The sequence below is a fragment of the Salmo salar genome, chromosome 01, assembly GCF_965601325.2.
Source record: "Salmo salar chromosome 01, fSalSal1, whole genome shotgun sequence".
NCBI classification, from domain to species: domain Eukaryota; kingdom Metazoa; phylum Chordata; class Actinopteri; order Salmoniformes; family Salmonidae; genus Salmo; species Salmo salar.
The window spans coordinates 26,686,352-26,709,274 of NC_138291.1; the positions used below are offsets into that span (position 1 = coordinate 26,686,352).

General features: G+C 48.1%; 1 protein-coding gene across 1 annotated transcript in view; it reads left to right on the forward strand.

Moving 5' to 3' along the window:
- Positions 1-22,923, forward strand: part of LOC106587081 (ryanodine receptor 3) — a 100,672-nt gene that overhangs the window by 47,578 nt on the left and 30,171 nt on the right. The window contains exons 33-62 of the mRNA XM_082972939.1: positions 75-891; positions 1,373-1,573; positions 2,520-2,622; positions 3,356-3,490; positions 9,758-10,031; positions 10,205-10,319; positions 11,112-11,244; positions 12,915-13,018; positions 13,169-13,304; positions 14,010-14,196; positions 14,351-14,459; positions 14,662-14,782; positions 15,573-15,742; positions 16,575-16,795; positions 16,959-17,049; positions 17,734-17,874; positions 18,437-18,600; positions 18,849-18,927; positions 19,202-19,291; positions 19,452-19,598; positions 19,967-20,029; positions 20,141-20,216; positions 20,334-20,457; positions 20,550-20,665; positions 20,785-20,852; positions 20,958-21,079; positions 21,256-21,305; positions 21,387-21,447; positions 22,319-22,557; positions 22,694-22,775. Of these exons, the coding sequence (XP_082829065.1) occupies positions 75-891; positions 1,373-1,573; positions 2,520-2,622; positions 3,356-3,490; positions 9,758-10,031; positions 10,205-10,319; positions 11,112-11,244; positions 12,915-13,018; positions 13,169-13,304; positions 14,010-14,196; positions 14,351-14,459; positions 14,662-14,782; positions 15,573-15,742; positions 16,575-16,795; positions 16,959-17,049; positions 17,734-17,874; positions 18,437-18,600; positions 18,849-18,927; positions 19,202-19,291; positions 19,452-19,598; positions 19,967-20,029; positions 20,141-20,216; positions 20,334-20,457; positions 20,550-20,665; positions 20,785-20,852; positions 20,958-21,079; positions 21,256-21,305; positions 21,387-21,447; positions 22,319-22,557; positions 22,694-22,775 (4,539 nt within the window). The remainder of the gene's footprint in view (positions 1-74; positions 892-1,372; positions 1,574-2,519; positions 2,623-3,355; positions 3,491-9,757; positions 10,032-10,204; positions 10,320-11,111; positions 11,245-12,914; positions 13,019-13,168; positions 13,305-14,009; positions 14,197-14,350; positions 14,460-14,661; positions 14,783-15,572; positions 15,743-16,574; positions 16,796-16,958; positions 17,050-17,733; positions 17,875-18,436; positions 18,601-18,848; positions 18,928-19,201; positions 19,292-19,451; positions 19,599-19,966; positions 20,030-20,140; positions 20,217-20,333; positions 20,458-20,549; positions 20,666-20,784; positions 20,853-20,957; positions 21,080-21,255; positions 21,306-21,386; positions 21,448-22,318; positions 22,558-22,693; positions 22,776-22,923) is intronic.

Consider the following 22,923-nt stretch of genomic DNA (forward strand, 5'->3'; position numbering starts at 1 on the left):
CGGACATAAGCGCTCCTGTATACTGCCTGTCTTCGTTTGAACATTGTACTGAACCCCATTGACCTCCCCCCCAGGTGTGTTGACATCATGGAGCTGTCTGAGCAGGAGGACCTGAGGATGTTCCACTACCACACCCTGAAGCTCTACTGTGCCCTGTGTGCACTGGGCAATACCCGTGTAGCACACGCCCTCTGCAGCCACCTAGACCAATCCCAGCTGCTCTACACCATCGACAACCAGTATCTGTCGGGCATGCTGCGTGAGGGCTTCTACAACGTCCTGATCAGTGTTCATCTGGAGACGGCCAAGGAGGCCCGCCTTATGATGAACAACGAGTTCATCATCCCCGTCACCGCCGAGACTCGCAGCATCCGCCTGTTCTCCGACGCCTCCAAGCACCACTCTCCTCCTGGCGTGGGCCTCAGCACCTCCCTGAAGCCCCGGCTCAACTTCTACCCTCCTTGTTTCATCAGCACCAAGAGGGAGCAGCACCTGTACAGCCCCCAGATCCCCCTGGATGCCCTGAAGGAGAAGGCCATCACCATGCTGACCGAGGCCGTGCAGGGCGGTGGCCATCACATCAGAGACCCTGTAGGGGGCAGCGTGGAGTACCAGTTTGTGCCCATCCTGAGGCTGATTGGCACGCTGCTCACCATGGGCGTGCTGGGCAGTCAGGATGTCCATAAGATCCTGCTGCTCATCGACCCCAACGTGTTCGCGGAGCATCACGAGGAGGCGGCCGCCGCGGTGATGGAGGCCACGGAGAAGGAGGGACTGACAGGCGCCGAGGAGAAGGCGGTGGAGGCCGGGGAGGAGGAGGCAGCTAAAGAGGCCAAGCAGCCAATCAAAGGTCTGCTGGAGAAGAGGCTGCCTGAGCCAGTCAAACGACAGGTAACATGGTTACTGAGACAGAGGCACTGCTTCAGCTAGTCTTTCAATCACATGCTCTGCAAAATGCACTGACATTTATAGTCCGTTCCAAAGTCACTTAACCATGTAATGTCTCTGTATCAGTGATTTCTCTTCTCATGAGCCTGCTCAGATGCAGTATGTGTCATTAGATGCAGCGGTCTAAGGCACTACATCTTAGTGCTAGAGGCGTCAATACAGACCCTGGTTCGATTTCAGGCTGTATCACAACTGGCCGTGATTGGGAGTCCCATAGGGCGGCGCACAATTGGCCCAGCGTCGTCCGAGTTAGGGTTTGGCCGGGGTAGGCTGTCATTGCAAATGAGAATTTGTTCTTAACTGACTTGCCTAGGTAAATAAAGGTTAAATAAAAAATACAAAATAAAAATACATTCCTGTGTGTCCAAATCCCAGCTGATGTGGAGGCTGACAGATTGTCTCTATGTGTTTTTCTCTCTCGTAGATGTGTGAGCTGCTTCACTACTTCTGTGACTGTGAGCTGAAGCATCGCATCGAGGCCATCGTGTCTTTCTCAGACAGCTTTGTCTCCAAGCTGCAGTACAACCAGAAGTTCAGGTACAACGAGCTGATGCTGGCCCTCAACATGTCTGCTGCCGTCACCGCCAAGAAGACCAAGGAGTTCCGCTCCCCTCCCCAAGAACAGGTACCACACGGAAATAGAAATAACCTAAGATGGCCTCCTAGTTAAAGATGTAGGTAATGGTGAGTTTATCATCTCTCTCCTGTAGAGTCATTGTATGAGAAAGTCACAGGCAAGCAGTTTTATTCACAGACTTTCGGACGTGGCCGTAACTCTGTAATTGAGTTAGGTTTTTTGAAATGCTGCCCACTTCATGAGGACTGGGATGACTGCAGACGTCTGTGTGTGTTAACCTTGTTACACTAGTATTAGAGAGAAGTGTTTGTACATTAACACAGGACAGGCTGCCGCTCCTAAGTGAGTGTGCGCACACATACACACTGCAACAAGGGCACGTTGTTCTCATAAACCTCAAAGTGACCCTCTGGCCGCCTCTCCACTCTAAACAAAAAAAATTGTATTTGGGGGGAGTTGTGGGAGTGTTCAGTCATTTTTCCACATTCATGGGTAATTGATTTCCTCCTTTTCCTTAAATTCCCTTTGGTTTTGTGTCATTGGGTTGTTTCATTTGTGGAGAGCACAGCTGGCCCGGAGTGACTGAGAGAGGCTTTAGTGACCAGCTCTATAAAAGTCTAACAGCTCCCCAAAGATCTTTAATTTGTGCATGTCCCTTCGCTGCCCAGCCCCAAGGCTGTGGGAATCCATCCCTGTCTGCTGTGTAATTGTCACTTCAGGTTTACCAGGGCTCTTTACGACCCGCCCCCCGGCCTCGCCAGACAGGAGGGAAGAACACCTCATTCCCTCATCTCATCCACAGTATTTCAGGGTCACAGCTCCCTGCTCACTTCAGCACTTTTCACAAACTATAATGACTTTTTACCTGGTTCCTTCATTCTCTACCACTGCACACAAGCTTTGCTATTTTCTCTGAACTATTTATGTATAAAGTGTGTAGGGCCATTGTGTAGCACAGTTATGTGGTCTAAATGACAGTCTATGTGTGTTTCAGATTAACATGCTGTTGAACTTCAGTACGGGGGAGGACTGCCCGTGTCCAGAGGACATTCAGGAGGAGCTCTATGCCTTCCACAACGAGCTGCGGCTGCACTGTGGTAAAGAACACCATCAGGTTTTATATGACCAGTCTGGACCTGGAGATTATGACCTGCCATCTGACTAGGATTCAAAATGAATGTCAGCATCAAATGGCCTGTGGCAGAAAATGATACCGTAGAGATGAGCTGTGGAATTCATTGAAAACAAAAATGCCAGCATTGGAGATGTAATTACTTACAGCAAAGGGGACACAATGCTTGTCCAAATAGGACTGGATAAAACATACACAACAAGAGTCAATATAATAGCATTTTTACTTGACAAACTGGGCAATATAGCTTGTTCTCATCCTGTATCCTTGTAAATGTACGTTTATTGTCTGAGCTCCCAAGGTTGGCTTGAATTACAGGGGGATATTGTTTTAGAGCATTCGGTGTGTTTCTCGGCAGAATGGAAGGCTTCTCTATCTGCAGATATCGTATAGTTCACTGCCTCTCCAGATTGCTATGACGTCTGAATGTTTTGCTGAATAATTAAAGACTTGGTCCTGGGGGGGTACTATACCAATGTAATGTATTCTACAGTCATGCTGCACTACTCTGACATAAAGCAGCACCTTAGAATGGAGACTGCAGGGAAATAAAAAGGAAAGACACAGAGGAAGAAAGTAACGCTAGCAAAAGAAAACCTGTGATACACCTGAAATACGCTGCTAGATTGACCGCTAGGAAGCAACATTTGTCCAGGAGTGGGATATTGGTTTTATTTCTGTGCCGTGTGTTTGTGTAGGAATCCCTATGGAGGAGGAGGATGAGGAGCAGGACAGGTCTATTAAAGGTCGTCTGCTGGCCCTGGTCTACAAGATCAAAGGTCAACCTCTGAAGACTGAAGAGGAGCCCACAGAGCAGGAACAACAAGCCCCCTGTAAGACTATTACTTCTACAACTATGTCAGAGCCAGCAATAACATGAACTGGTTACTCTGAAATCCACCCCTCCTCCCTGAACATCCCTCGGTAATAACACAGGTTTCCTAACAGACTCTTTGTTGGAGGTTATCCTATTTTTCTCCTGAACAAGCCACTGTTTACCCTCTCTGGCTAACATAGGTGGATGGGGAAATTGAAAGGTGCAGGGTAGCAGCTGAATAGTGATGCTGGCATACAAGCCCTGTTCCATTTGTCTGGCATGTAGCACAGACACCCAGTTGCAGCCATTTCCATTTCAATGTCTTTTTCAATGTTATTATGGTAATGCAGAGCCGGTGGAGGATTGGCTGCTCCGCCTGGCAGTGAGGGGCATCTTCACTCAGTCCTCCTGCTCTTCTGCAGAGAGAGAGGAGAAAAACACTGCACTGAGTTAACTCAGGCTTCTTCATCCTGATCTTACTCACACACACACACACACACACACACACACACACACACACACACACACACACACACACACACACGCACACACACACACACACACACGCTCTCACACACACACGCTCTCGCACACACACACACACGCTCTCACACACACACGCTCTCACACACACACACACACACACACACACACACACACACACACACACACACACACGCGCACACGCACACACATACACACACACGCACACACACACACATACACACATATACACACACACACACATATACACACACACGTGCACACACACACACATACATGCACACACACAGGCACACACAAATATACACAAATGCAGAGCTCTGTACCAGTATGTAAATTGTCTGACATTCTTCAAGTACGATGCAATATCAGAGGCTACTAATTAATTCACTGATTGCCGTTAATCACTTCCCTCCTTCCCTGTCCTTCAGGACAGACCACTGTCACAACACTGTTTCACTATAGCAGAATCCTTCCCTCCCTGTCCTTCAGGACAGACCACTGTCACAACACTGTTTCACTATAGCAGAATCCTTCCCTCCCTGTCCTTCAGGACAGACCACCGTCACAACACTGTTTCATAATAGCAGAATCCTTCCCTCCCTGTCCTTCAGGACAGACCACTGTCACAACACTGTTTCACTATAGCAGAATCCTTCCCTCCCTGTCCTTCAGGACAGACCACTGTCACAACACTGTTTCACTATAGCAGAATCCCTCCCTCCCTGTCCTTCAGGACAGACCACTGTCACAACACTGTTTCACTATAGCAGAATCCTTCCCTCCCTGTCCTTCAGGACAGACCACTGTCACAACACTGTTTCACTATAGCATAATCCCTCCCTCCCTGTCCTTCAGGACAGACCACTGTCACAACACTGTTTTACTATAGCAGAATCCTTCCCTCCCTGTCCTTCAGGACAGACCACTGTCACAACACTGTTTCACTATAGCAGAATCCTTCATATTATCGGGACAGTTCTATTGAAACCTTTTATGGCGTTTAATTATCCTTTTACTGCCCTGTAAGACAATAAAGCAATCAATAAAATTAAAGCCCTATCTTGAGTTTAGAGGTATCCAGCACAGGAGGTTGGTGTCATGTTAATTAGGGAGGATGGGCTCATGGTAATGGCTGGAGTGGAATAAGTGGATGGTATCAAATACATCGAACATGTGGTTGATACCATTCCATTCGCTCCGTTCTCCTGTGGTATGTATCCAGGATGGGCTACACTTGTAGTTGAGATCAGTACATTTCATTCAAAGGAAAACATGTTTGCACCCTTCCTGACCCCAAACCAATATGGGTACACCTCACTGCCTATAATAAGAGTGCTGCTGGCAAGGACAAGTGCCCAAATTGCGGCAGGTACATTTGGGCTGGAATATGCAACAGTGAATGCAGACAGTGAAAGGCAATCTGTCCCCAGACTGTTAGACTGACCCCGATGTGGACCATATGAGACTCTTCACTATTGATCTCACAAGAGAGAGGACAGGAATATAGAGGTTGTGTGTTTCCACTTAAAGACTTGTTTGGATATTTTCTTGCCCGTGTTCGCTGTTTTTTTCAGACATGATTGATTGTAACTGTGCTGTGTATGTCACGAGCGGGTAGAACTGTTTTAGGGTGAGTCAAGCGCAGGAGACTGAGGTCCGTTGGAACAAACTTGATTTAATAAATCCAAAGGCAAAATCCATATACGGCTGGGAGCACAACAGTCAAAAAGACTAAAAGAAGCTCCGCTCAAATGGGCAGACGGGGCGCAGCCCGGCAACCCTACTGCCTATACAATAAGTCGTAGCCCAAACAATATAACACCACACGTAACAAAGAACAATCCCACACGAATCCTAACTAAACACAGACAGACTAAATACCCCTCCACTAATGACAAACACGAAACAGGTGCAATCAAAAAACAGACATAACTAACAGACACTGAAACACAGATCGGTGGCAGCTAGTAGGCCGGCGACGACGAACGCTGAGCACCGCCCGACCGAGGAGAGGCGCCACCTTCTGTGGACGTTGTGACAGTGTAACAGCAGACTGGGTTCAGGGTTCCTACTGCTATGACCTCTGAATAGGAGTGTGGAGAACGGAGTGGACAAGAAGCTGAAGAGTGAATAAAGGAACGGGTGCATAGCAGTGATTGGATGCTACTTCAGTGTATAGACCACACTCTCTCTTTCATCCTGATAGAACTTCCAAAATGCCCAGAGGTGTTGTTTTGGAGAAGTCCCACTAATCATCTCCTACCAGATACTGTGGTGAGAGCTGTGGTGAGAGCTGTGGTGAGAGCTGTGGTGTGAGCTGTGGTATGAGCTGTAGTGATGATTGACAGCCCAGTGTTGAGAGTTTTACTCTGTGGAGTACAAGCCAAGTCAATCAACCAACCAGCAGAAACAGAGCCCTAAAAACACAGCCTCCTGATTGCTCTGCTTTAAAACAACTATTATTGATTGCATGTAAATTGTCCCTTCCCCACTGCTCTGAATTGTTTACTGTTCTCCCTCTGGTGAGGCTACCTGAGCTTGGAAGACACACACATGCTCACACATACACACACACATCACACACCACCGCTACAAACTGCCATCCATCACCACAGGCCTATTGATCTGATTTTAATGAAGCCTTAAGGCTTCCCTTCATATGAGCTGTCTAAACAATGACTCAGTTGACCAAGAGAGGCAGCAGGATATGGTACAGTACTATTAATACCTCTTTCTCTCCCAGTGAGTCACATTTTTACATAATAGAGCTTCGATTCCACTCCGCCGAGAATGTACTATTGCCTTTTCATGAATGAACTACAAAAAGTGTTTTCTTGACAAATCACGGAAAACAATGACATTGACATTGCTCACATAATTCATTACCTTTTCTTTTGAGAAGAGACTTGTTGCTATGTGTGATACACAGACAGAGTTCTGCTTTTGGCTGACTGGAGCCTTGTGAAGGCAAGAAGAAAGGGAAAGAGACAGCTGCTTCTAATTCCAGGTCTTATCAGGTTCTGAATGGAGTCTTTCAATGACTTCCCTTTCATCACTCTTGCATGGTGACAAATAGGATCAGCTAGTCAAGTCTCTTTAACAGCAGTGATGGTGCTTTGTGACCAGGGCTGCTACTGAAGGGTCTGAAGAACCCTGCTCTGTCTCTCACTCACTTTTCAAAGACCTCTAGAGAGGGTCTTTCTCTGTTCTGTTCTGTGTACATAATGACACCCAGGCACTTTGCCATCAATATGTAGACCTGCAAGCAATGTTCCTTAAAAATAAATTCAGCACTGAGGAAATTTCAGGTCTTCTGTGCAACTTCCAGCGCACGTTTACTGTGAACTCTGAGGCTGTACCCGCTTTAAGTTACAGTTTTAACAGTGTCCATGTAGGCTAATACATTATCACCGCATATTGGCTTTGCTTGAACTGCCATGCCAATGCATTGTTGTTTGGGCCATTTTTTTTACATTATATTTCAAAGTTTGAGGTAGGCTATATGATCACACCGGTAATAGATCCATTGTTGTATTACTTGTGAAGCACAGCTGAGTGAGCATACATTTAAATCATTTGCTTTTTATTTGTATTTTTCTGGGTTGATGGTGCCTGCATCTGATGGTCAGTCTCAGCGGAGGGAGAGAGCAGCAGACTGAGGGTCTGTCTCTCAACATCCCTCTGCTCTCCCTTTCCTCCACTGACACCGACCAAAAAGGAACACCGTCTTCCAGATTATGGCAAAGCTCAAGTCGCACTGCATTATTTCTGCCTCATGCACAAATTCATGTTGTTACTCCTATAAACAGAGAAAGTGAAATGTTCCTCGATTTAAAAAAGACCCAAGCCACTAATAATAACAACAACACAAGCCTATAGATACACTTTCCTCCTCATTCATTACTGCTGCAGTGCTTGTTGTAGCGCGAGTGGAATTATGAAGAACACACATTTTATGGCTTATGAAAGTGTTGAGTAAAAAGTGCTGAGTAAGAACTTAAACATGAACTCACTCATATAAACATCAGCTCTTTAATGTATTCGTTGACGGTCTCTCTAGTCATGGTTTTAAACGTGTTGAAATCTCACAGTATCAACTTTACTGTAGCTTTCTTTTGTACCTGCTATGTTACTGCAGACATGGTCATCTGAGCCATCCGGCCTATAGTGCACTTGATTTGCTCTCTGGAATGTCTTCATTGTATCTTCATGAAATGGTTGAAAATGGCAACAGTTGGCCCACCTGACGCTCAGGGCAGCTGAATCAGGTGCACCTACAGCTTGAGACAAATAAAAAGAATAGGAACACAAGGCTTTATCGTTGGGTTTTTACAGAAATGTTTAGCGATCGACTAGGAATGCATTGGAGATCAACCAGGCGATCGTGATGGACCGCTTGGTGACCACTGTTCTAGAAAGTTGAGTGAAGTTCAATCTCATGCTCTGTGGCATGATATTTCTGCGTGGCAGTCCCGGGGAGGAGGTCTCGGGGAGGCAGTTTCAGGGAGGCAGTCCCGGGGAGGAGGTCTCGGGGAGGCAGTTTCGGGGAGGCAGTCCCGGGGAGGAGGTCTCGGGGAGGCAGTTTCGGGGAGGCAGTCTCGGGGAGGCAGTCTCGGGGATGCGGTCCCGGGGATGCGGTCCCGGGGATGCGGTCCCGGGGAGGCGGTCCCGGGGAGGAGGTCTCGGGGAGGCAGTCCCGGGAAGGCAGTCCCGGGGGAGGCAGTTTCGAGGAGGCAGTCTTGGGGAGGCAGTTTCGGGGAGGCAGTCCCGGGGAGGCGGTCCCGGGGAGGCGGTCCCGGGGAGGCGGTCCCAGTGAGGCGGTCCCGGGGAAGCGGTCCCGGGGAGGCAGTTTCGGGGAGGCAGTCCCGGGGAGGCAGTCTCGGGGAGGCAGTTTCGGGGAGACAGTCCTGGGGAGGCAGTCTCGGGGAGGCAGTCCCGGGGAGGCAGTCTTGGGGAGGCGGTTTCGGTGAGACGGTTTCGGGGAGGCGGTTTCGGGGAGGCAGTTTCGGGGAGGCAGTCCCGGGGAGGCAGTCTTGGGGAGGCGGTTTCGGTGAGACGGTTTCGGGGAGGCGGTCCCGGGGAGGCGGTCCCGGGGAGGCGGTCCCAGTGAGGCGGTCCCGGGGAAGCGGTCCCGGGGAGGCAGTTTCGGGGAGGCAGTCCCGGGGAGGCAGTCTCGGGGAGGCAGTTTCGGGGAGACAGTCCTGGGGAGGCAGTCTCGGGGAGGCAGTTTCGGGGAGGCAGTCCCGGGGAGGCAGTCTTGGGGAGGCGGTTTCGGTGAGACGGTTTCGGGGAGGCGGTTTCGGGGAGGCAGTCCCTGGGAGGCAGTCTCGGGGAGGCGGTTTCAGGAGGCAGTCCCGGGGAGGCGGTTCCGGGGAGGCGGTCCCGGGGAGGCGGTCTCGGGGAGGCGGTCTCGGGGAGGCGGTCCCGGGGAGGCGGTCTCGGGGAGGCGGTCTCGGGGAGGCAGTCCCGGGGAGGCGGTTCCGGGGAGGCGGTCTCGGGGAGGCGGTCTCGGGGAGGCGGTCTCGGGGAGGCAGTCTCGGGGCTACTGCACTTAGAGGAAACCTCTTTGAAAAGGCTCACTTCCCACACACTAGTTCCATCTACTGTACTACCATAGACTGCTCTTGTTTTTATGTTAGGTCCTATTATGTTAGGACTTCTTACTATACCACTATATATGACAAAGGTTACAAAAAATGTGGTGGTGCTGTACATATCCTAACCATGTAAAGAGTAGGAGATAACTAGGTTCTTCTGTCTGTTCCCTGGTCTCTAGCCAACCTGAAGGAGTTGATCTCCCAGACCATGGTGAGCTGGGCTCAGGAGTGCCACGTCCAGGACCCCGAGCTGGTCAGAGTGATGTTCAGCCTACTGAGGAGACAGTACGACAGCATTGGAGAGCTGCTCCGGGCCATGAGGAAGAGCTACACTATCAGTGCTGCCTCTATACAGGACACCATCAACCTGCTGGCTTCTCTGGGTCAGATCAGATCACTGCTGTCCGTACGCATGGGCAAGGAGGAGGAGAAACTCATGATCGACGGTCTGGGGTAGGTTACATGTCAGTGACACAGTCTAAAGCACGAACATATATAGTCTGATAACCAGGGAGCTTTAAAGTACCAATGCTTTAGTTCATTTCAGATACAATTATGATCTCAATCACTGTTCCAAGTATTATTTGACCTGTTCTGAGTATTCTGTGTTTTGTATTTCCATCCAGTGACATCATGAACAACAAGATATTCTACCAGCACCCCAACCTGATGCGCGTGCTGGGCATGCATGAGACGGTGATGGAGGTGATGGTCAACGTGCTGGGAGGAGGCAAGTCCCAGGTACAGTTCAGTACTGCTACGGATGATAGAGGAGACTCTGGTGTATCACAGCATCCATGACAGTTGTTGATGAGAGATTCAACTAGCACTGTGTGGCTACTGGGTAGGCGTCAGATGCAGCATAACACAACACTACGGCCAATTACGGGGAATGACTTTAATAAACAAACTTTAGAATAAATATTGGTTGTATACAGTATTTGAAAAACAGGTTTTCCAGAGCTCCAATGTGTATGTGCTACAAACCAAGGCAAGGGAGGCTGTACTGCATGTAGCAGGGAGGCTGAGTGTGTGTTTGGGAAGGAGGGGAGGGCAGTGATAAATACACCACAGTAGGTGGTTATTCTCCCAGGCTGACGGCTCTCTACCATGACACTGGGGTGTAGAGCCCGGCCTGGGGATGGAGGAAGGACAGAGGGGGGTCGGCATGGAATGGCATGGCAGGCCTTTTTAGACATTCGTTAGTGGACTGGATTTATAGCAACACGCCTTGAGGAAGCCAAATAGTCATTAGACCCAACACAAGCCCAGAATAAAGTGATACTGTATCTGTAACCTCTTGTCTGTCTGCCTGCCTGTTTGTCTCTTTTTGATGATCACTTGAGTTAAGCTTGTATTTATCTTTTAGGTCTTCTAGTTTCAACAGTTTAACTACTACTAGTTTCAAGTTTTATCTACTAATAATATGCATAGCTGTCAGAATGTCAGCTGAGTCTCAGTTTTATAGTGGGAATTGGACAGGTTGTGCCTCATTAAGCCTCATTAACCCTAGTCTCTGTGTTTTCCTCTCAGGAGATAGCGTTCCCCAAGATGGTGGCCAGCTGCTGTCGCTTCCTGTGTTACTTCTGCAGGATCAGTCGTCAGAACCAAAAGGCCATGTTTGACCACCTCAGCTACCTTCTGGAGAACAGCAGCGTAGGCCTTGGTAGGTACACTGCTCCTTGTAGAGCTGGAACTGGGGTACACTGCTCCTGGTAGAGCTGGGCATGGGGGGTACACTGCTCCTGGTAGAGCTGGGCCTGGGGGTACACTGCTCCTGGTAGAGCTGGGGCTGGGGGTACACTGCTCCTGGTAGAGCTGGGCCTGGGGTACACTGCTCCTGGTAGAGCTGGGCCGGGGGGTACACTGCTCCTGGTAGAGCTGGGCCTGGGGTACACTGCTCCTGGTAGAGCTGGGCCTGGGGTACACTGCTCCTGGTAGAGCTGGGCCTGGGGGTACACTGCTCCTGGTAGAGCTGGGCCTGGGATACACTGCTCCTGGTAGAGCTGGGCCTGGGGTACACTGCTCCTGGTAGAGCTTGGCCTGGGGTACACTGCTCCTGGTAGAGCTGGGCCTGGGGTACACTGCTCCTGGTAGAGCTGGGCCGGGGGGTACACTGCTCCTGGTAGAGCTGGGCCTGGGGTACACTGCTCCTGGTAGAGCTGGGCCTGGGGTACACTGCTCCTGGTAGAGCTGGGCCGGGGGGTACACTGCTCCTGGTAGAGCTGGGCCTGGGGTACACTGCTCCTGGTATAGCTGGGGCCGGGCGGTACACTGCTCCTGGTAGAGCTGGGCCTGGGATACACTTGCTGGGGGTTGATGGAAATCACATTCCCAGATACCCTACACCCCTGAGTTGATGGAGAGTCTGACATAGGAAAATCACATGCTATATCCAGCATCTCTTACTTCCTATTGGAACAACTTGCTTATACTGTAGGTACACTGGGTGTGGCGGCATCTCTGACGCTGTTCTCATTGTTATGGACAATAATCTCATTGGGGTCTCACGTTAGGTCCTTGAGCTGTGAGTCTGCATACATTAGACACACACCTGAGATTAGGTGTGTGTGTGTGTGTGTGTGTTGTGTGTTGTGTGTGTGTGTGTGGTTGGTTGGTCAGTTGGTTGTGAATTCATAAGGGGAGAGGGTGAGTCATCATACATTCTGTCAGGAGAGGTTGTGACTCTTTGAACACCGTGCTGTGGCAGGGAGAAAGAGAGAGCGGTTCTCTCCTGGGTTAACTCTCTCTCTCTCTCTCTCTCTCTCTCTCTCACACACACACACACACACACACACACACACACACACAGAGAGAGAATAGCCCAAAGGCGAGGGACAACGTAGTCACTTACAGTAGACTTCTCGACCAATATACATTATACAGTCTTGCACCTACACTATATTGGACAAAGTCTTTGAGTGTGATTTTAGCCTGAACCAATAATTTGCACATCTTTGAATATTTCTGTTTATGAAAACAAAGATAGTGAAATATACTGCTGCTTTAATGAGCTTAAATAAACTCAGTGAAACAATAGAAGGTATGAGTAATTACTGCCAATATGAGCTGGACATTTTGGTTTAGATCAGTATCACTCAGCTGTTGACAGATGAACAGTCTGACAGTCCAATCAGAGTCTGGTCCTGGTTCATCATGAGTGTAATGCTGCCCCCTGCTGTTGGCTTTAGGTTACTCCCACAACTTCCCATCTCAATGAGAAGTACCTCTGACTTAGTGGAATGGAGAATCATTCTCTGGACACCAGAATTGTTGTAAATACCTGTGAGAAATGAATAACTTAAATTGGATCCTATGTATGTTTTCTCCCTGTAGCATCCCCAGCCATGAGAGGCTCCACTCCTCTAGACGTGGCTGCCTCCTCTGTGATGGACAACAACGGCCTGGCCTTGGCCCTGGAAGAGCCCGACCTGGACAAGGTAGGGGATACGGTCTCTATTGGGTGTGTGTGTGTTGGCGTGTGCATTAGAATTGGGGTTTTGGGTCCATGTGTTTCAGAGTATCCTCAGTCCATGTGGCTGTTGCTAAGCTTGTCTTTGTTTTGTCATGGTTGTGTCCTGGTGTTGCAGGTGGTGACATACCTAGCAGGCTGTGGGCTCCAGAGCTGTCCCATGCTGCTGGACAAAGGTTACCCTGACATCGGCTGGAACCCCATTGAGGGTGAACGCTACCTCTCCTTCCTGCGCTTCGCTGTATTTGTCAATGGTAGGTGGGGCACTGTACTGTAATGACTGTCAGCAGGACCTGTACTGAACCTTGGTCTCTGTAGGGTAAAGTGGAGGATGCGGCTTGGTAATGTACTGTACTATGCCTTCCATACCAGGGGTGGGCAGGTTTAGAGAGGGCCTGTCTGTGGATCCTGCTGGGCAGGCTAGACTGCCTGAGGGGGTTAGCTGATAGGAGCCACAAGGTCAGTAGAGCTCAGTGGAGGAACAGGATCTCACTACAGAGAGTGAATAGTGGAAACTGTTCCTGGATGAAAGAGCAGGGCAGCCATTCATTTGCTTCCTGACAGTGATGGACCAAAAACAGTGGCGATACATTGTCAAACACTCACTAGATGAGCTTTATGTCTGGTGCTGTTCACCGCTGAGGTGTTTGGGAGTCCAAGGGAGTATTTTGTTCATATCAGTTGTTGATGTGTGTGTGTGTGTACTGTGTGCTATATTTGTGTGTGTTTTTCCACTGCCAATGCATTTTATGTGCATCTTGTGTCGATATCTGTGTTGATTTCGATGTGCTAATGCAGTGTATTACTGAAATATATGTTTTGTTAACCTGGTGTGTGTGTGTGTGTGTGTGTGTGTGTGTGTGTGTGTGTGTGTGTGTGTGTGTGTGTGTGTGTGTGTGTGTGTGTGTGTGTGTGTGTGTGTGTGTGTGTGTGTGTGTGTGTGTGTGTGTGTGTTCCAGGTGAGAGTGTGGAGGAGAACTCCAGTGTGGTGGTGAAGCTACTAATCAGGCGTCCTGAGTGTTTTGGCCCGGCTCTGAGAGGAGAGGGGGGTAATGGGCTGCTGGCAGCCATGAAGGAGGCCATCAAAATCTCAGATAACCCTGCTGTGGACTTGCCCTCCTCCGCCCAGGGGGTCAGCTCTGACGCGTAAGATACATACTGTACCTGCCATAGCTATAAAACAAGAGCTAACGGCATAGAACTAATAGTACATAGCAAAGTAAACACTGTAAGATCATCATGAGTTAGTTAAGATAGCAAGGTAAGGCCCAGAAGACCTTCTCACTGTGTTTATGGGCAGGTCTGCTGAGGACGATGAGGAGGAAGAGGTGGTGCATATGGGCAATGCCATCATGTCCTTCTACTCTGCCCTCATCGACCTACTGGGACGCTGTGCCCCAGAGATGCACGTGAGTTTAGCTGATGGTCCCACTCCTATCTCAGATCACCTGTACTCTAACCTACTCTGAGAGGTTTATTTGCATACGAGACATCTCAGCATCTGCTCTCTCTGACTCATCTGGATAAGTAAAGACTGAATGAATGTCTGTTTTCCACCAGTGAGATTTCAGTAGGACTAATGACCTTCTCTCCTTCCTCCTCCTCCTTCAGTTGATCAACAAGGGTAAAGGGGAGGCCCTGCGCATCCGTGCCATCCTGCGCTCCCTAGTGCCCACTGAAGACCTGGTGGGCATCATCAGCATACCCCTCAAAATGCCTGTCGTCCACAAAGGTAGAGGACTGCCCAGTTCCCGCTTCAGCTCTTATAACGCACAACAGCACACAATAGCAACACACAACACGCAATAAAATCCCAAATCACTCAGCCATCGTGGTGATCTAATGGCATGCACACTTTACTCTCTGAAGTCTAGAAACAACAAAAAGTGATCTAAATAATGAATTGGTTGAGGTAGAAATGATGAAGTATGAAACTCAATCGTTTAAATGGTGGTGCTGTGCTTTTGATCCCAGCTCACAATTCATGTGTTTTTAATCAACCAAGGCTTTCTACCTCCCACGGCTCTCTTCTCCTCGTATCCCTCTCATTTCTGTTGCCGGGTGTTTTTCTCTATTGATTGCTCTGCATAAGCATGGCATCGCTCGGATCTGAAAACGCTGCTAGCTAGTGCTGCCACACAACGAGCGCTGTCGGCCGACCAACAACTGAATAACTCAGCCGTGCCTCCCTCCCCAGAAACCCTCTCACAAGCTGCACTGCTGCTAATGAATACACATGAGTTATCTGGACTCGCATGCCTTTCTTAATCAGATGAGGCTTGCTATAATGTATGGGTAGGTCTCCCTGTTTGAATACTGAAAGAAAAACATATTTACACAGAGACCCACCACCTCTTCTTATTTTGTATCCTCTGTGTATCTCATTATTTTTTATATCCTCAACCTTTGTCTATCTTTCCCTTTTATGTTATTTTCTCTCTCTCTCTCTCTCTCTCTCTCTCTCTCTCTCTCTCTCTCTCTCTCTCTCTCTCTCTCTCTCTCTCTCTCTCTCTTCCTCTTAGACGGCACTGTGACAGAGCCTGATATGGCAGCCAGTTTCTGCCCGGACCACAAGGCCCCCATGGTGCTGTTCCTGGACCGGGTCTATGGTATCGAGGACCAAAGCTTCCTACTTCAGCTGCTGGACGTGGGCTTCCTGCCCGACCTGCAAGCCTCTGCTTCTCTGGACACGGTGGGTGGGGAGCTCACCCTCAGCTGAGAAGTGGGAGATGTGGAAGACCACAAATTAGGCTAAGGCATCAAGTTGTTTGTTTTGCCATCTAGTTCATTGTTTAGCAGACAAGTGGGTTGAGGTATTCAAGGATGTGGAAGTTGAGTGGAGCGGAGGCTGTGTATTAAGTGTGAGAGGGAGTTTAAAATGTGTGTATTTAAAGCTGAGTGTCTAAGTGGAGTCGGTTTAGTGGAGTGGAGTGTACTAGTGCAGGTTGACCCTGGTGATTCCCTGGGCAGGCAGGCGGTGAGCCCCTTGATTAGGGCTGGAATATCCATGACTCTGCTTGTTTTGGAGCTCTCTGAGGCAACCCTCCACCCCAGCCCCAGCCTGGCGTTATTGTGACAAGAATAGCTAGCCTCTGGGCCACCACCTGCCCTGCTCCTGTACAGACACACAGATCTTTGATCCACACTGGAAAGCGATAATGATCACGCTCCCACGTAATCCAGCAGCTATTAAATTAAAGTCTGGTTGATTCCGATGTAACACGATGCTAGGCTCACCGTTCCAGGCCTTTAATTAGAGAGTATTACTCTGTAGATATGATTAGCCCTGGCCGGGGATGACCTAGTGCTTTGTCTCCCTGTTTTAGTTCTTCATCAGCTATTTCCTAAGGATAAATGTGCAGATTCAGCTCCTCACTAGGATTCTATTTAGAGTAGTTGAAAGTCTATCTTTGACACACCTAATGATATTGATTGTGGAACAGTTGAAGTTGTGCCTGGGTTGTGAGAACTGCTGTGTGACACTGTGTTGTGTTGACCTCTCCCCTTTGACCCCTCCCCTGTAGGAGGTACTCAGCACCACAGAGACAGCTCTGGCCATGAATAGGTACATCGGCTCTGCCATGCTGCCCCTGCTCACCCGCTGTGCCCCCCACTTCGCTGGCACAGAGCACTACGCCGTGCTCATCGACTCCACGCTGCACACCATCTACAGGCTGTCCAAGGGCCGCTCTCTCACCAAGGCCCAGAGAGACGCAATCGAGGAGTGTCTGCTGGCCGTCTGCAAGTAAGGAGTTCCACTATGTACATTAGCACCCCTTAAGGAAGCAATAAGCTCACTCTGTGGCCATTGAAACACTTAAGCGAAACAGATACAGTATTATCCTGGGTCATGATGTGGTGTCTCACTGATGTCCTGTTCTCTCCCTGGTCTGGTCCTCTGTCTGCAGGTACCTCCGTCCCTCCATGCTGCAGCATCTCCTGCGACGCCTCGTCTTTGACGTGCCCTTGCTGACGGAGTACTGCAAGATGCCTCTCAGGGTATGTCTCCTTTCCTTCCCTCTCCCTCTCTCTTTCTCTTCCTCTGCCCTTCTGCTCTCTCCTTCTCTCTCTCTCTCTCTCTCTCTCTTTCTTTCTCTCTTTTTCTCTCTTTCTCTGCCCTTCTGCTGCCCTATCTCTGCTCTCAGCAGGCTGTGGTTTCAGGGGTGTGCTCTGCAGCCTGCTTGAAGATATTAGCTCTCTATCCTGTTGGGCGTTACACACACTGTTTATCAAACATACAGCCTCTGTCTCTTTCTCTGCCTCTCTCTGACTCTCACTGCTATTGATGATGATGTTCTCACTATTAAGCAGATGTTGGCAGTTGTGTTGTTTTTAATACAACAGCCGAGCACCAGGGAGCAGAGAGCAGCCTGGAAGAATTTGGATTGCCTGTGGAAGACGGAACACAGTTGATTCTGCCTCCACTCACACAAGGCTCTCGTTGTCTGTTTTTAAACTGAGCTAGTGAGAATGAATATCCCATGGCCTATCATCAGCTGTAGATCCTATTGAAGTTATTTGGCTCGGTGCCAGTGTGTTGTTGTCTTTCAGTACACCAGTAAAGTGGTTACCTACGTGTCTGTTTTCTATTCCTACAGTGTAGCCCACAGCAGAGTGTACATACATCCTCTCTCTCAGTCTGATGGACTGTCCTTTGACCCTTTGTGCCGTCCCCCTCCACAGCTCCTGACAAACCACTACGAGCAGAGCTGGAAGTACTACTGTCTGCCGTCAGGCTGGGGCAGCTACGGCATGGCCTCAGACGAGGAGCTGCTCCTCACAAAGAAGATCTTCTGGGGCGTCTTGGATTCGCTCTCACAGAGGGTACGATGAGGTCTCCTTTAACACAGCACTTTGACCCAGGAGAATAGCAGGGCTCCAACAGGCTCCTAGTTGAGGCAAAAAAAACACTGATAATGAGCCAATAAAACAAAAGCTGCACTGAGCTTTGATCAGGAAGTGCTGACCATGTGGATACATGTGCAGGCCAATAGGTCATAACCTTTAGTAATCTGGTACTAGACACTCCTCTTTAGTGTCCTATTGAATTATCCCTCTACGAATGCCTCGTTGCCTTTCTGTGCTGTTGAATATGGCCATTGATTTTATGGTTCATCTTGTATGCTCTTTTTGAAGTACGGTAAATGTCTGGACCCAGCACATGAAAGTGAAGCTGGTGACAGAAAGACCAGGCTGAGAACATCAATATTTGAACAGCCATCATCGATCTCAGCCTCTGCTCTCTGTAACTGGGACGACTCTGCATTAAGCATATCTCTTAACCTCTAGCCATTCCTGCAGTATGTAGTCGATAGTTTAGCCTTACTCAGACCTCAGTGGAGGTACCTCTGATAGTCCACCAATCAGAGTGTGTTTCACATTGCAGAAGTACGATGCAGATCTCTTTAAGATGGCCATGCCCTGTCTGAGTGCCATATCTGGGGCCTTACCGCCTGACTACATAGACGCCACCATCAGCACCACCCTGGAGAAGCCTGTGTCTGTGGACGCTCAGGGCAATTTCGACCCCAAGCCCATAAGCACAGCCAAGTGAGTGGCCATCAGAGATTATGGCGTATAAGGCGTGACTGTCTGCTCAAATTAAGGGCATTTTAATTGAAGTGATCCCACTCTGACTTTATATGTAACAACTTGTATAGGTGCCATATAGAAATTATGCACATAATTTATTTGATGTAATGTGCAGTGCTTTTATATACTTTATGACTGCATTTACATATGCTTTATCCCAGCATGCATCATACCTGCAGTGAGTAATGGTTACTCTCCCTTTACAGCATATCTCTTCCAGAGAAACTGGAACATGTTGCCAACAAATATGCTGAGCATTCCCATGACAAATGGTCAGCAGAGAAGGTAGGCCAACGATGAGCTCCTCTGCCAGGGAAATGTGTATTAGATGCTGCAAAATTACACCTGGAACCAATGCATTATAACAGGGCATAAAGATTAAGAATCTACTGCTTGTGCACTGTATTTTATAAAGCCTTACCACTACCCTCTTGGAAGAAACAATAGGAGGCTGGTTTCAGGGTTGCTCTCTCTATCCTATGTGTTTTTATTTGGGTTGAAAAACTAGCTGGTAATTTATCAGGTCTGAAGTAGGCTCACACTTGTCTGTTCTCTCCAGGTGATGTTGGGATGGAGGTATGGGGACTGTATAGATGAGAAGGCCAAGACTCACCCTCTACTCAGGACCTACAAAGGTCTGACAGAGAAGGTACAGTGTAGTACAACATTACACAATATGGAATTGGTACACTAAAGTACGAGCTCAATAGGTAGACCTCATGATTAAGTTGACAATGTGAGGATTAGTTTCTAACTGATTGTATATCTTGCTAACTCTTGGTGTGTATCTGTGTCTGTGTGGTAATCAGGAGAAGGATATCTACAGGTGGCCGGTGAGGGAGACTCTAAAGACCATGCTGGCTATGGGCTGGAACATCGACAGGACCAAGGATGGAGAGACCATGTCCCTACGGGAGAGTGAGAAGATGCGCAAGATCTCCCAGTCCTCTTCTCATGTACTCAGTTTAATAACCTACTCCTCCTAGTACTTTACACTCTTAGAAAAAAAGTGCTATCTAGAACCTATAAGGGTTCTTCGGGCATTCCTCATAGGAGAAGCCTTTGAAGAACCCTTTTTGGTTCTAGATAGCACCTTTTGGGTTCCATGTAAAACCCTTTTCCACAGATGGTTCTACATGGAAACCAAAAGTGTTTTACCAGGAACAAAAAACGGTTCTACCAGGAACTAAAAATAGTTATCCTATGGGGAAAGCCAAAGAACCCTTTTGGAACCCTTTTTTCTGAGAGTGTATGCCAGGACTGCTGAGTTATCTGTTCAATGTTTGTTTTTATTACTGAATGTTTTCTTGTTGGCATTTGGCAGGCTAACGGTTTCAACCCAACCCCAATAGACACCATCAATGTGGTTCTGTCTAGAGAGTTACAGGTGAGTGAACCACACAGCTGTTATTTTGTAACTGTAAATAACTGGTTTGTTTATGACTCGGCTGTTAATGTTATTTAATTAACAGATGTTCTCTTTGCTCTTTGGATCAAGGGCATGGTGGAGGTTGTGGCTGAGAATTATCACAACATCTGGGCTAAGAAGAAGAAGAATGACCTTGGAATTAGAGGTGATTCTATAATTATCTTCCTACCCTGTGAGATGGAGGAGCCAGATTCATGTAGTCAAGAGTAAATGTGAGATTTATTGGTTCTGATTGTTACAGTGTTGTTGTTTGTGGTTCCAGGTGGGGCAACTCACCCTCTGCTGGTGCCCTATGACACCCTGACCGCCAAAGAGAAGGCCCGGGACAAAGAGAAAGCCCAGGACCTGTTCCGCTTCCTGCAGATCAACGGCTACGCCATCACCAGGTCAGTGTGTGAACTTCAGTCTTTGTTAAAACATTGATTTGTATTGTTGTGACTGAATGACAATTCATCTATCCCTTCTCCCTGTGTTGTAGAGGTCTGAAGGACATGGAGCAGGACTCTTCCTCCATGGAGAAGAGGTTTGCTTACAAGTTCCTCAAGAAGCTGCTGAAGTATGTGAACTCAGCCCAGGAGTTCATTGCCCACCTTGGTAAGAGCCTGGTGACATTCATATCGTTGATCTTTGAATGCTCCTCTACCTTTTCTCTGTTATGGACAATGCTGCCTTATTGACCTGCTCTTTATTGAACTTTGACCTTGTCGTTTCAGAGGTCATGGCTACCAGTGGGAAGACAGACAAGTCGCCTCATGAGCAAGAAATCAAGTTTTTCGCCAAAGTGAGAATATTGTAAATCTGTGTGAAACAAATGAACATTTTAAGTACAGTACATGAGATTACACAAAGATTGTCACACATCCCCTAAATGGTATTTCTTCTTTAGGTCCTCCTCCCTCTGATAGACCAGTACTTCAAGAACCACTGTCTCTACTTCCTGTCTTCTCCCAGTAAGAACCTGAGCAGCAGCGGCTACGCCTCTAATAAGGAGAAGGAGATGGTCACCAGGTTGGTACAATAACATCTCACGACTCTGCAGTTCCACTTTCTCACTGTCTGTGAATGCTACTTACTTACTCTTCTCCGTATACTCCTGTCATCTTTTCATCTTTTCCTACTCTTAGCCTTTGACCTCCCTGATTTCATTCTTTCTTTCCTTCTTTATCTCTCCTTCACTTTTCCAGCCTGTTCTGTAAACTGGCAGCTCTTGTCAGACACAGGATTTCCCTATTTGGTAAGAAGCTGATTCTCTTTGTTGCTGTGAATATTAGGATGACTATTAGTGTGTGATATGCTAATGACTGTTCTCTTGTAGGGAGTGACTCCACCACCATGGTGAGCGTTCTCCACATCCTGGCCCACACACTGGACACCAGGTGGGTAGAACTCAGTCCTGCAGTCCTATGCCACAATATAACCCTAGAGTTTGAAATGAAATCAAAGGTTTGAAAGAGGTCCGTCACGTAGCAATTTTACAGTACATGTCATTGGAAAAGAGGGCTAACCTAATGTCTAGCCTATATAACGTTGCATTACTTAGGCCCATAGATATGTTGTTCACCATGTTCATAATCACCAGTTGTTGTTATTCATGTCATTTTGGAATCATTGACATTAAGAGAAACAACTCCCGCTGGTATTTATATAAGTACACTCATCATGCATACGCAGCAGGTACTGTAGCTAGCTCCGGGCTGCTAGTGTTCTTTAGAAACGATGTGTTGTTCGAGGCAGCAGTTCTCACAAATGAGGTTAAAATAGCAATGCATTAAACATGATGTTTATGCCGAGGATGTAGCCACTGTACTGTACTGTACTTGCCCAGAGGCCCTGTCTTTCAACTCCCTCCCTTTGGGAGATTCATCACGGCTTCAAAAAGCTTTAAGAGTCACAAAATGCATTACTAAAAATGGACTAATCTAATCTCCTTAATGTATCAAATCGTTTTTGGGGTGTAATATTTCTGCATATCCCTACACTGTAAATATTCAAGGTCAGACAGAAGTTCATATCTCAGTCACATGACAGGACTAGAATCCCTTGGGAGCTCTCTGTATGGCTGGCTCTCCTCTATGGAAATGATGCTGTCCTTTGGGAACTCTTATATCATATGGCAATTATTATTCTAATCAAATACGATTTTATTATCCCACATGGGGACATTGTTTGGTTATTCTGTGCACAAACGGCAGCAATGACAGACTACATACTCCATCATTTAACCCCTTCCTCCCTCTCCTCCGACAGGACGGTGATGAAGTCTGGCTCAGAGCTGGTGAAGGCGGGGTTAAGGACGTTCTTCGAGAACGCAGCGGAGGACCTGGAGAAGACCCTTGAGAACCTGAAGTTGGGGAAGTTCACCCACTCCCGCTCACAGATGAAGGGCGTGTCCCAGAACATCAACTACACCACGGTGGCACTACTGCCCATCCTCACTGCCCTGTTTGAACACATCACCCAGCACCACTTTGGAGTGGACCTGCTCTGTGAGTGACCACAGCAAGACCTACACATCTAGGAGATAGAATATGAGGAGTGGCGAGAGTATGCTTTATATTCATGTCATATCACTGATGCTGTGCATATGAATGTAACCACCATAACTTTTCTGCTGTTTTTCAGTGGATGATGTCCAAGTGTCCTGCTATCGTATCCTGACCAGCCTCTATGCGCTCGGGACTGGGAAAAACATCTATGTGGAAAGGTAGTATTATTTAGATATTGCTAGGAGACTGATATCACAGACAGTACAGTGAGGGAAAAAAGTATTTGATCCCCTGCTGAATTTGTACGTTTGCCCACTGACAAAGAAATGATCAGTCTATCATTTTGATGGTAGGTTTATTTGAACA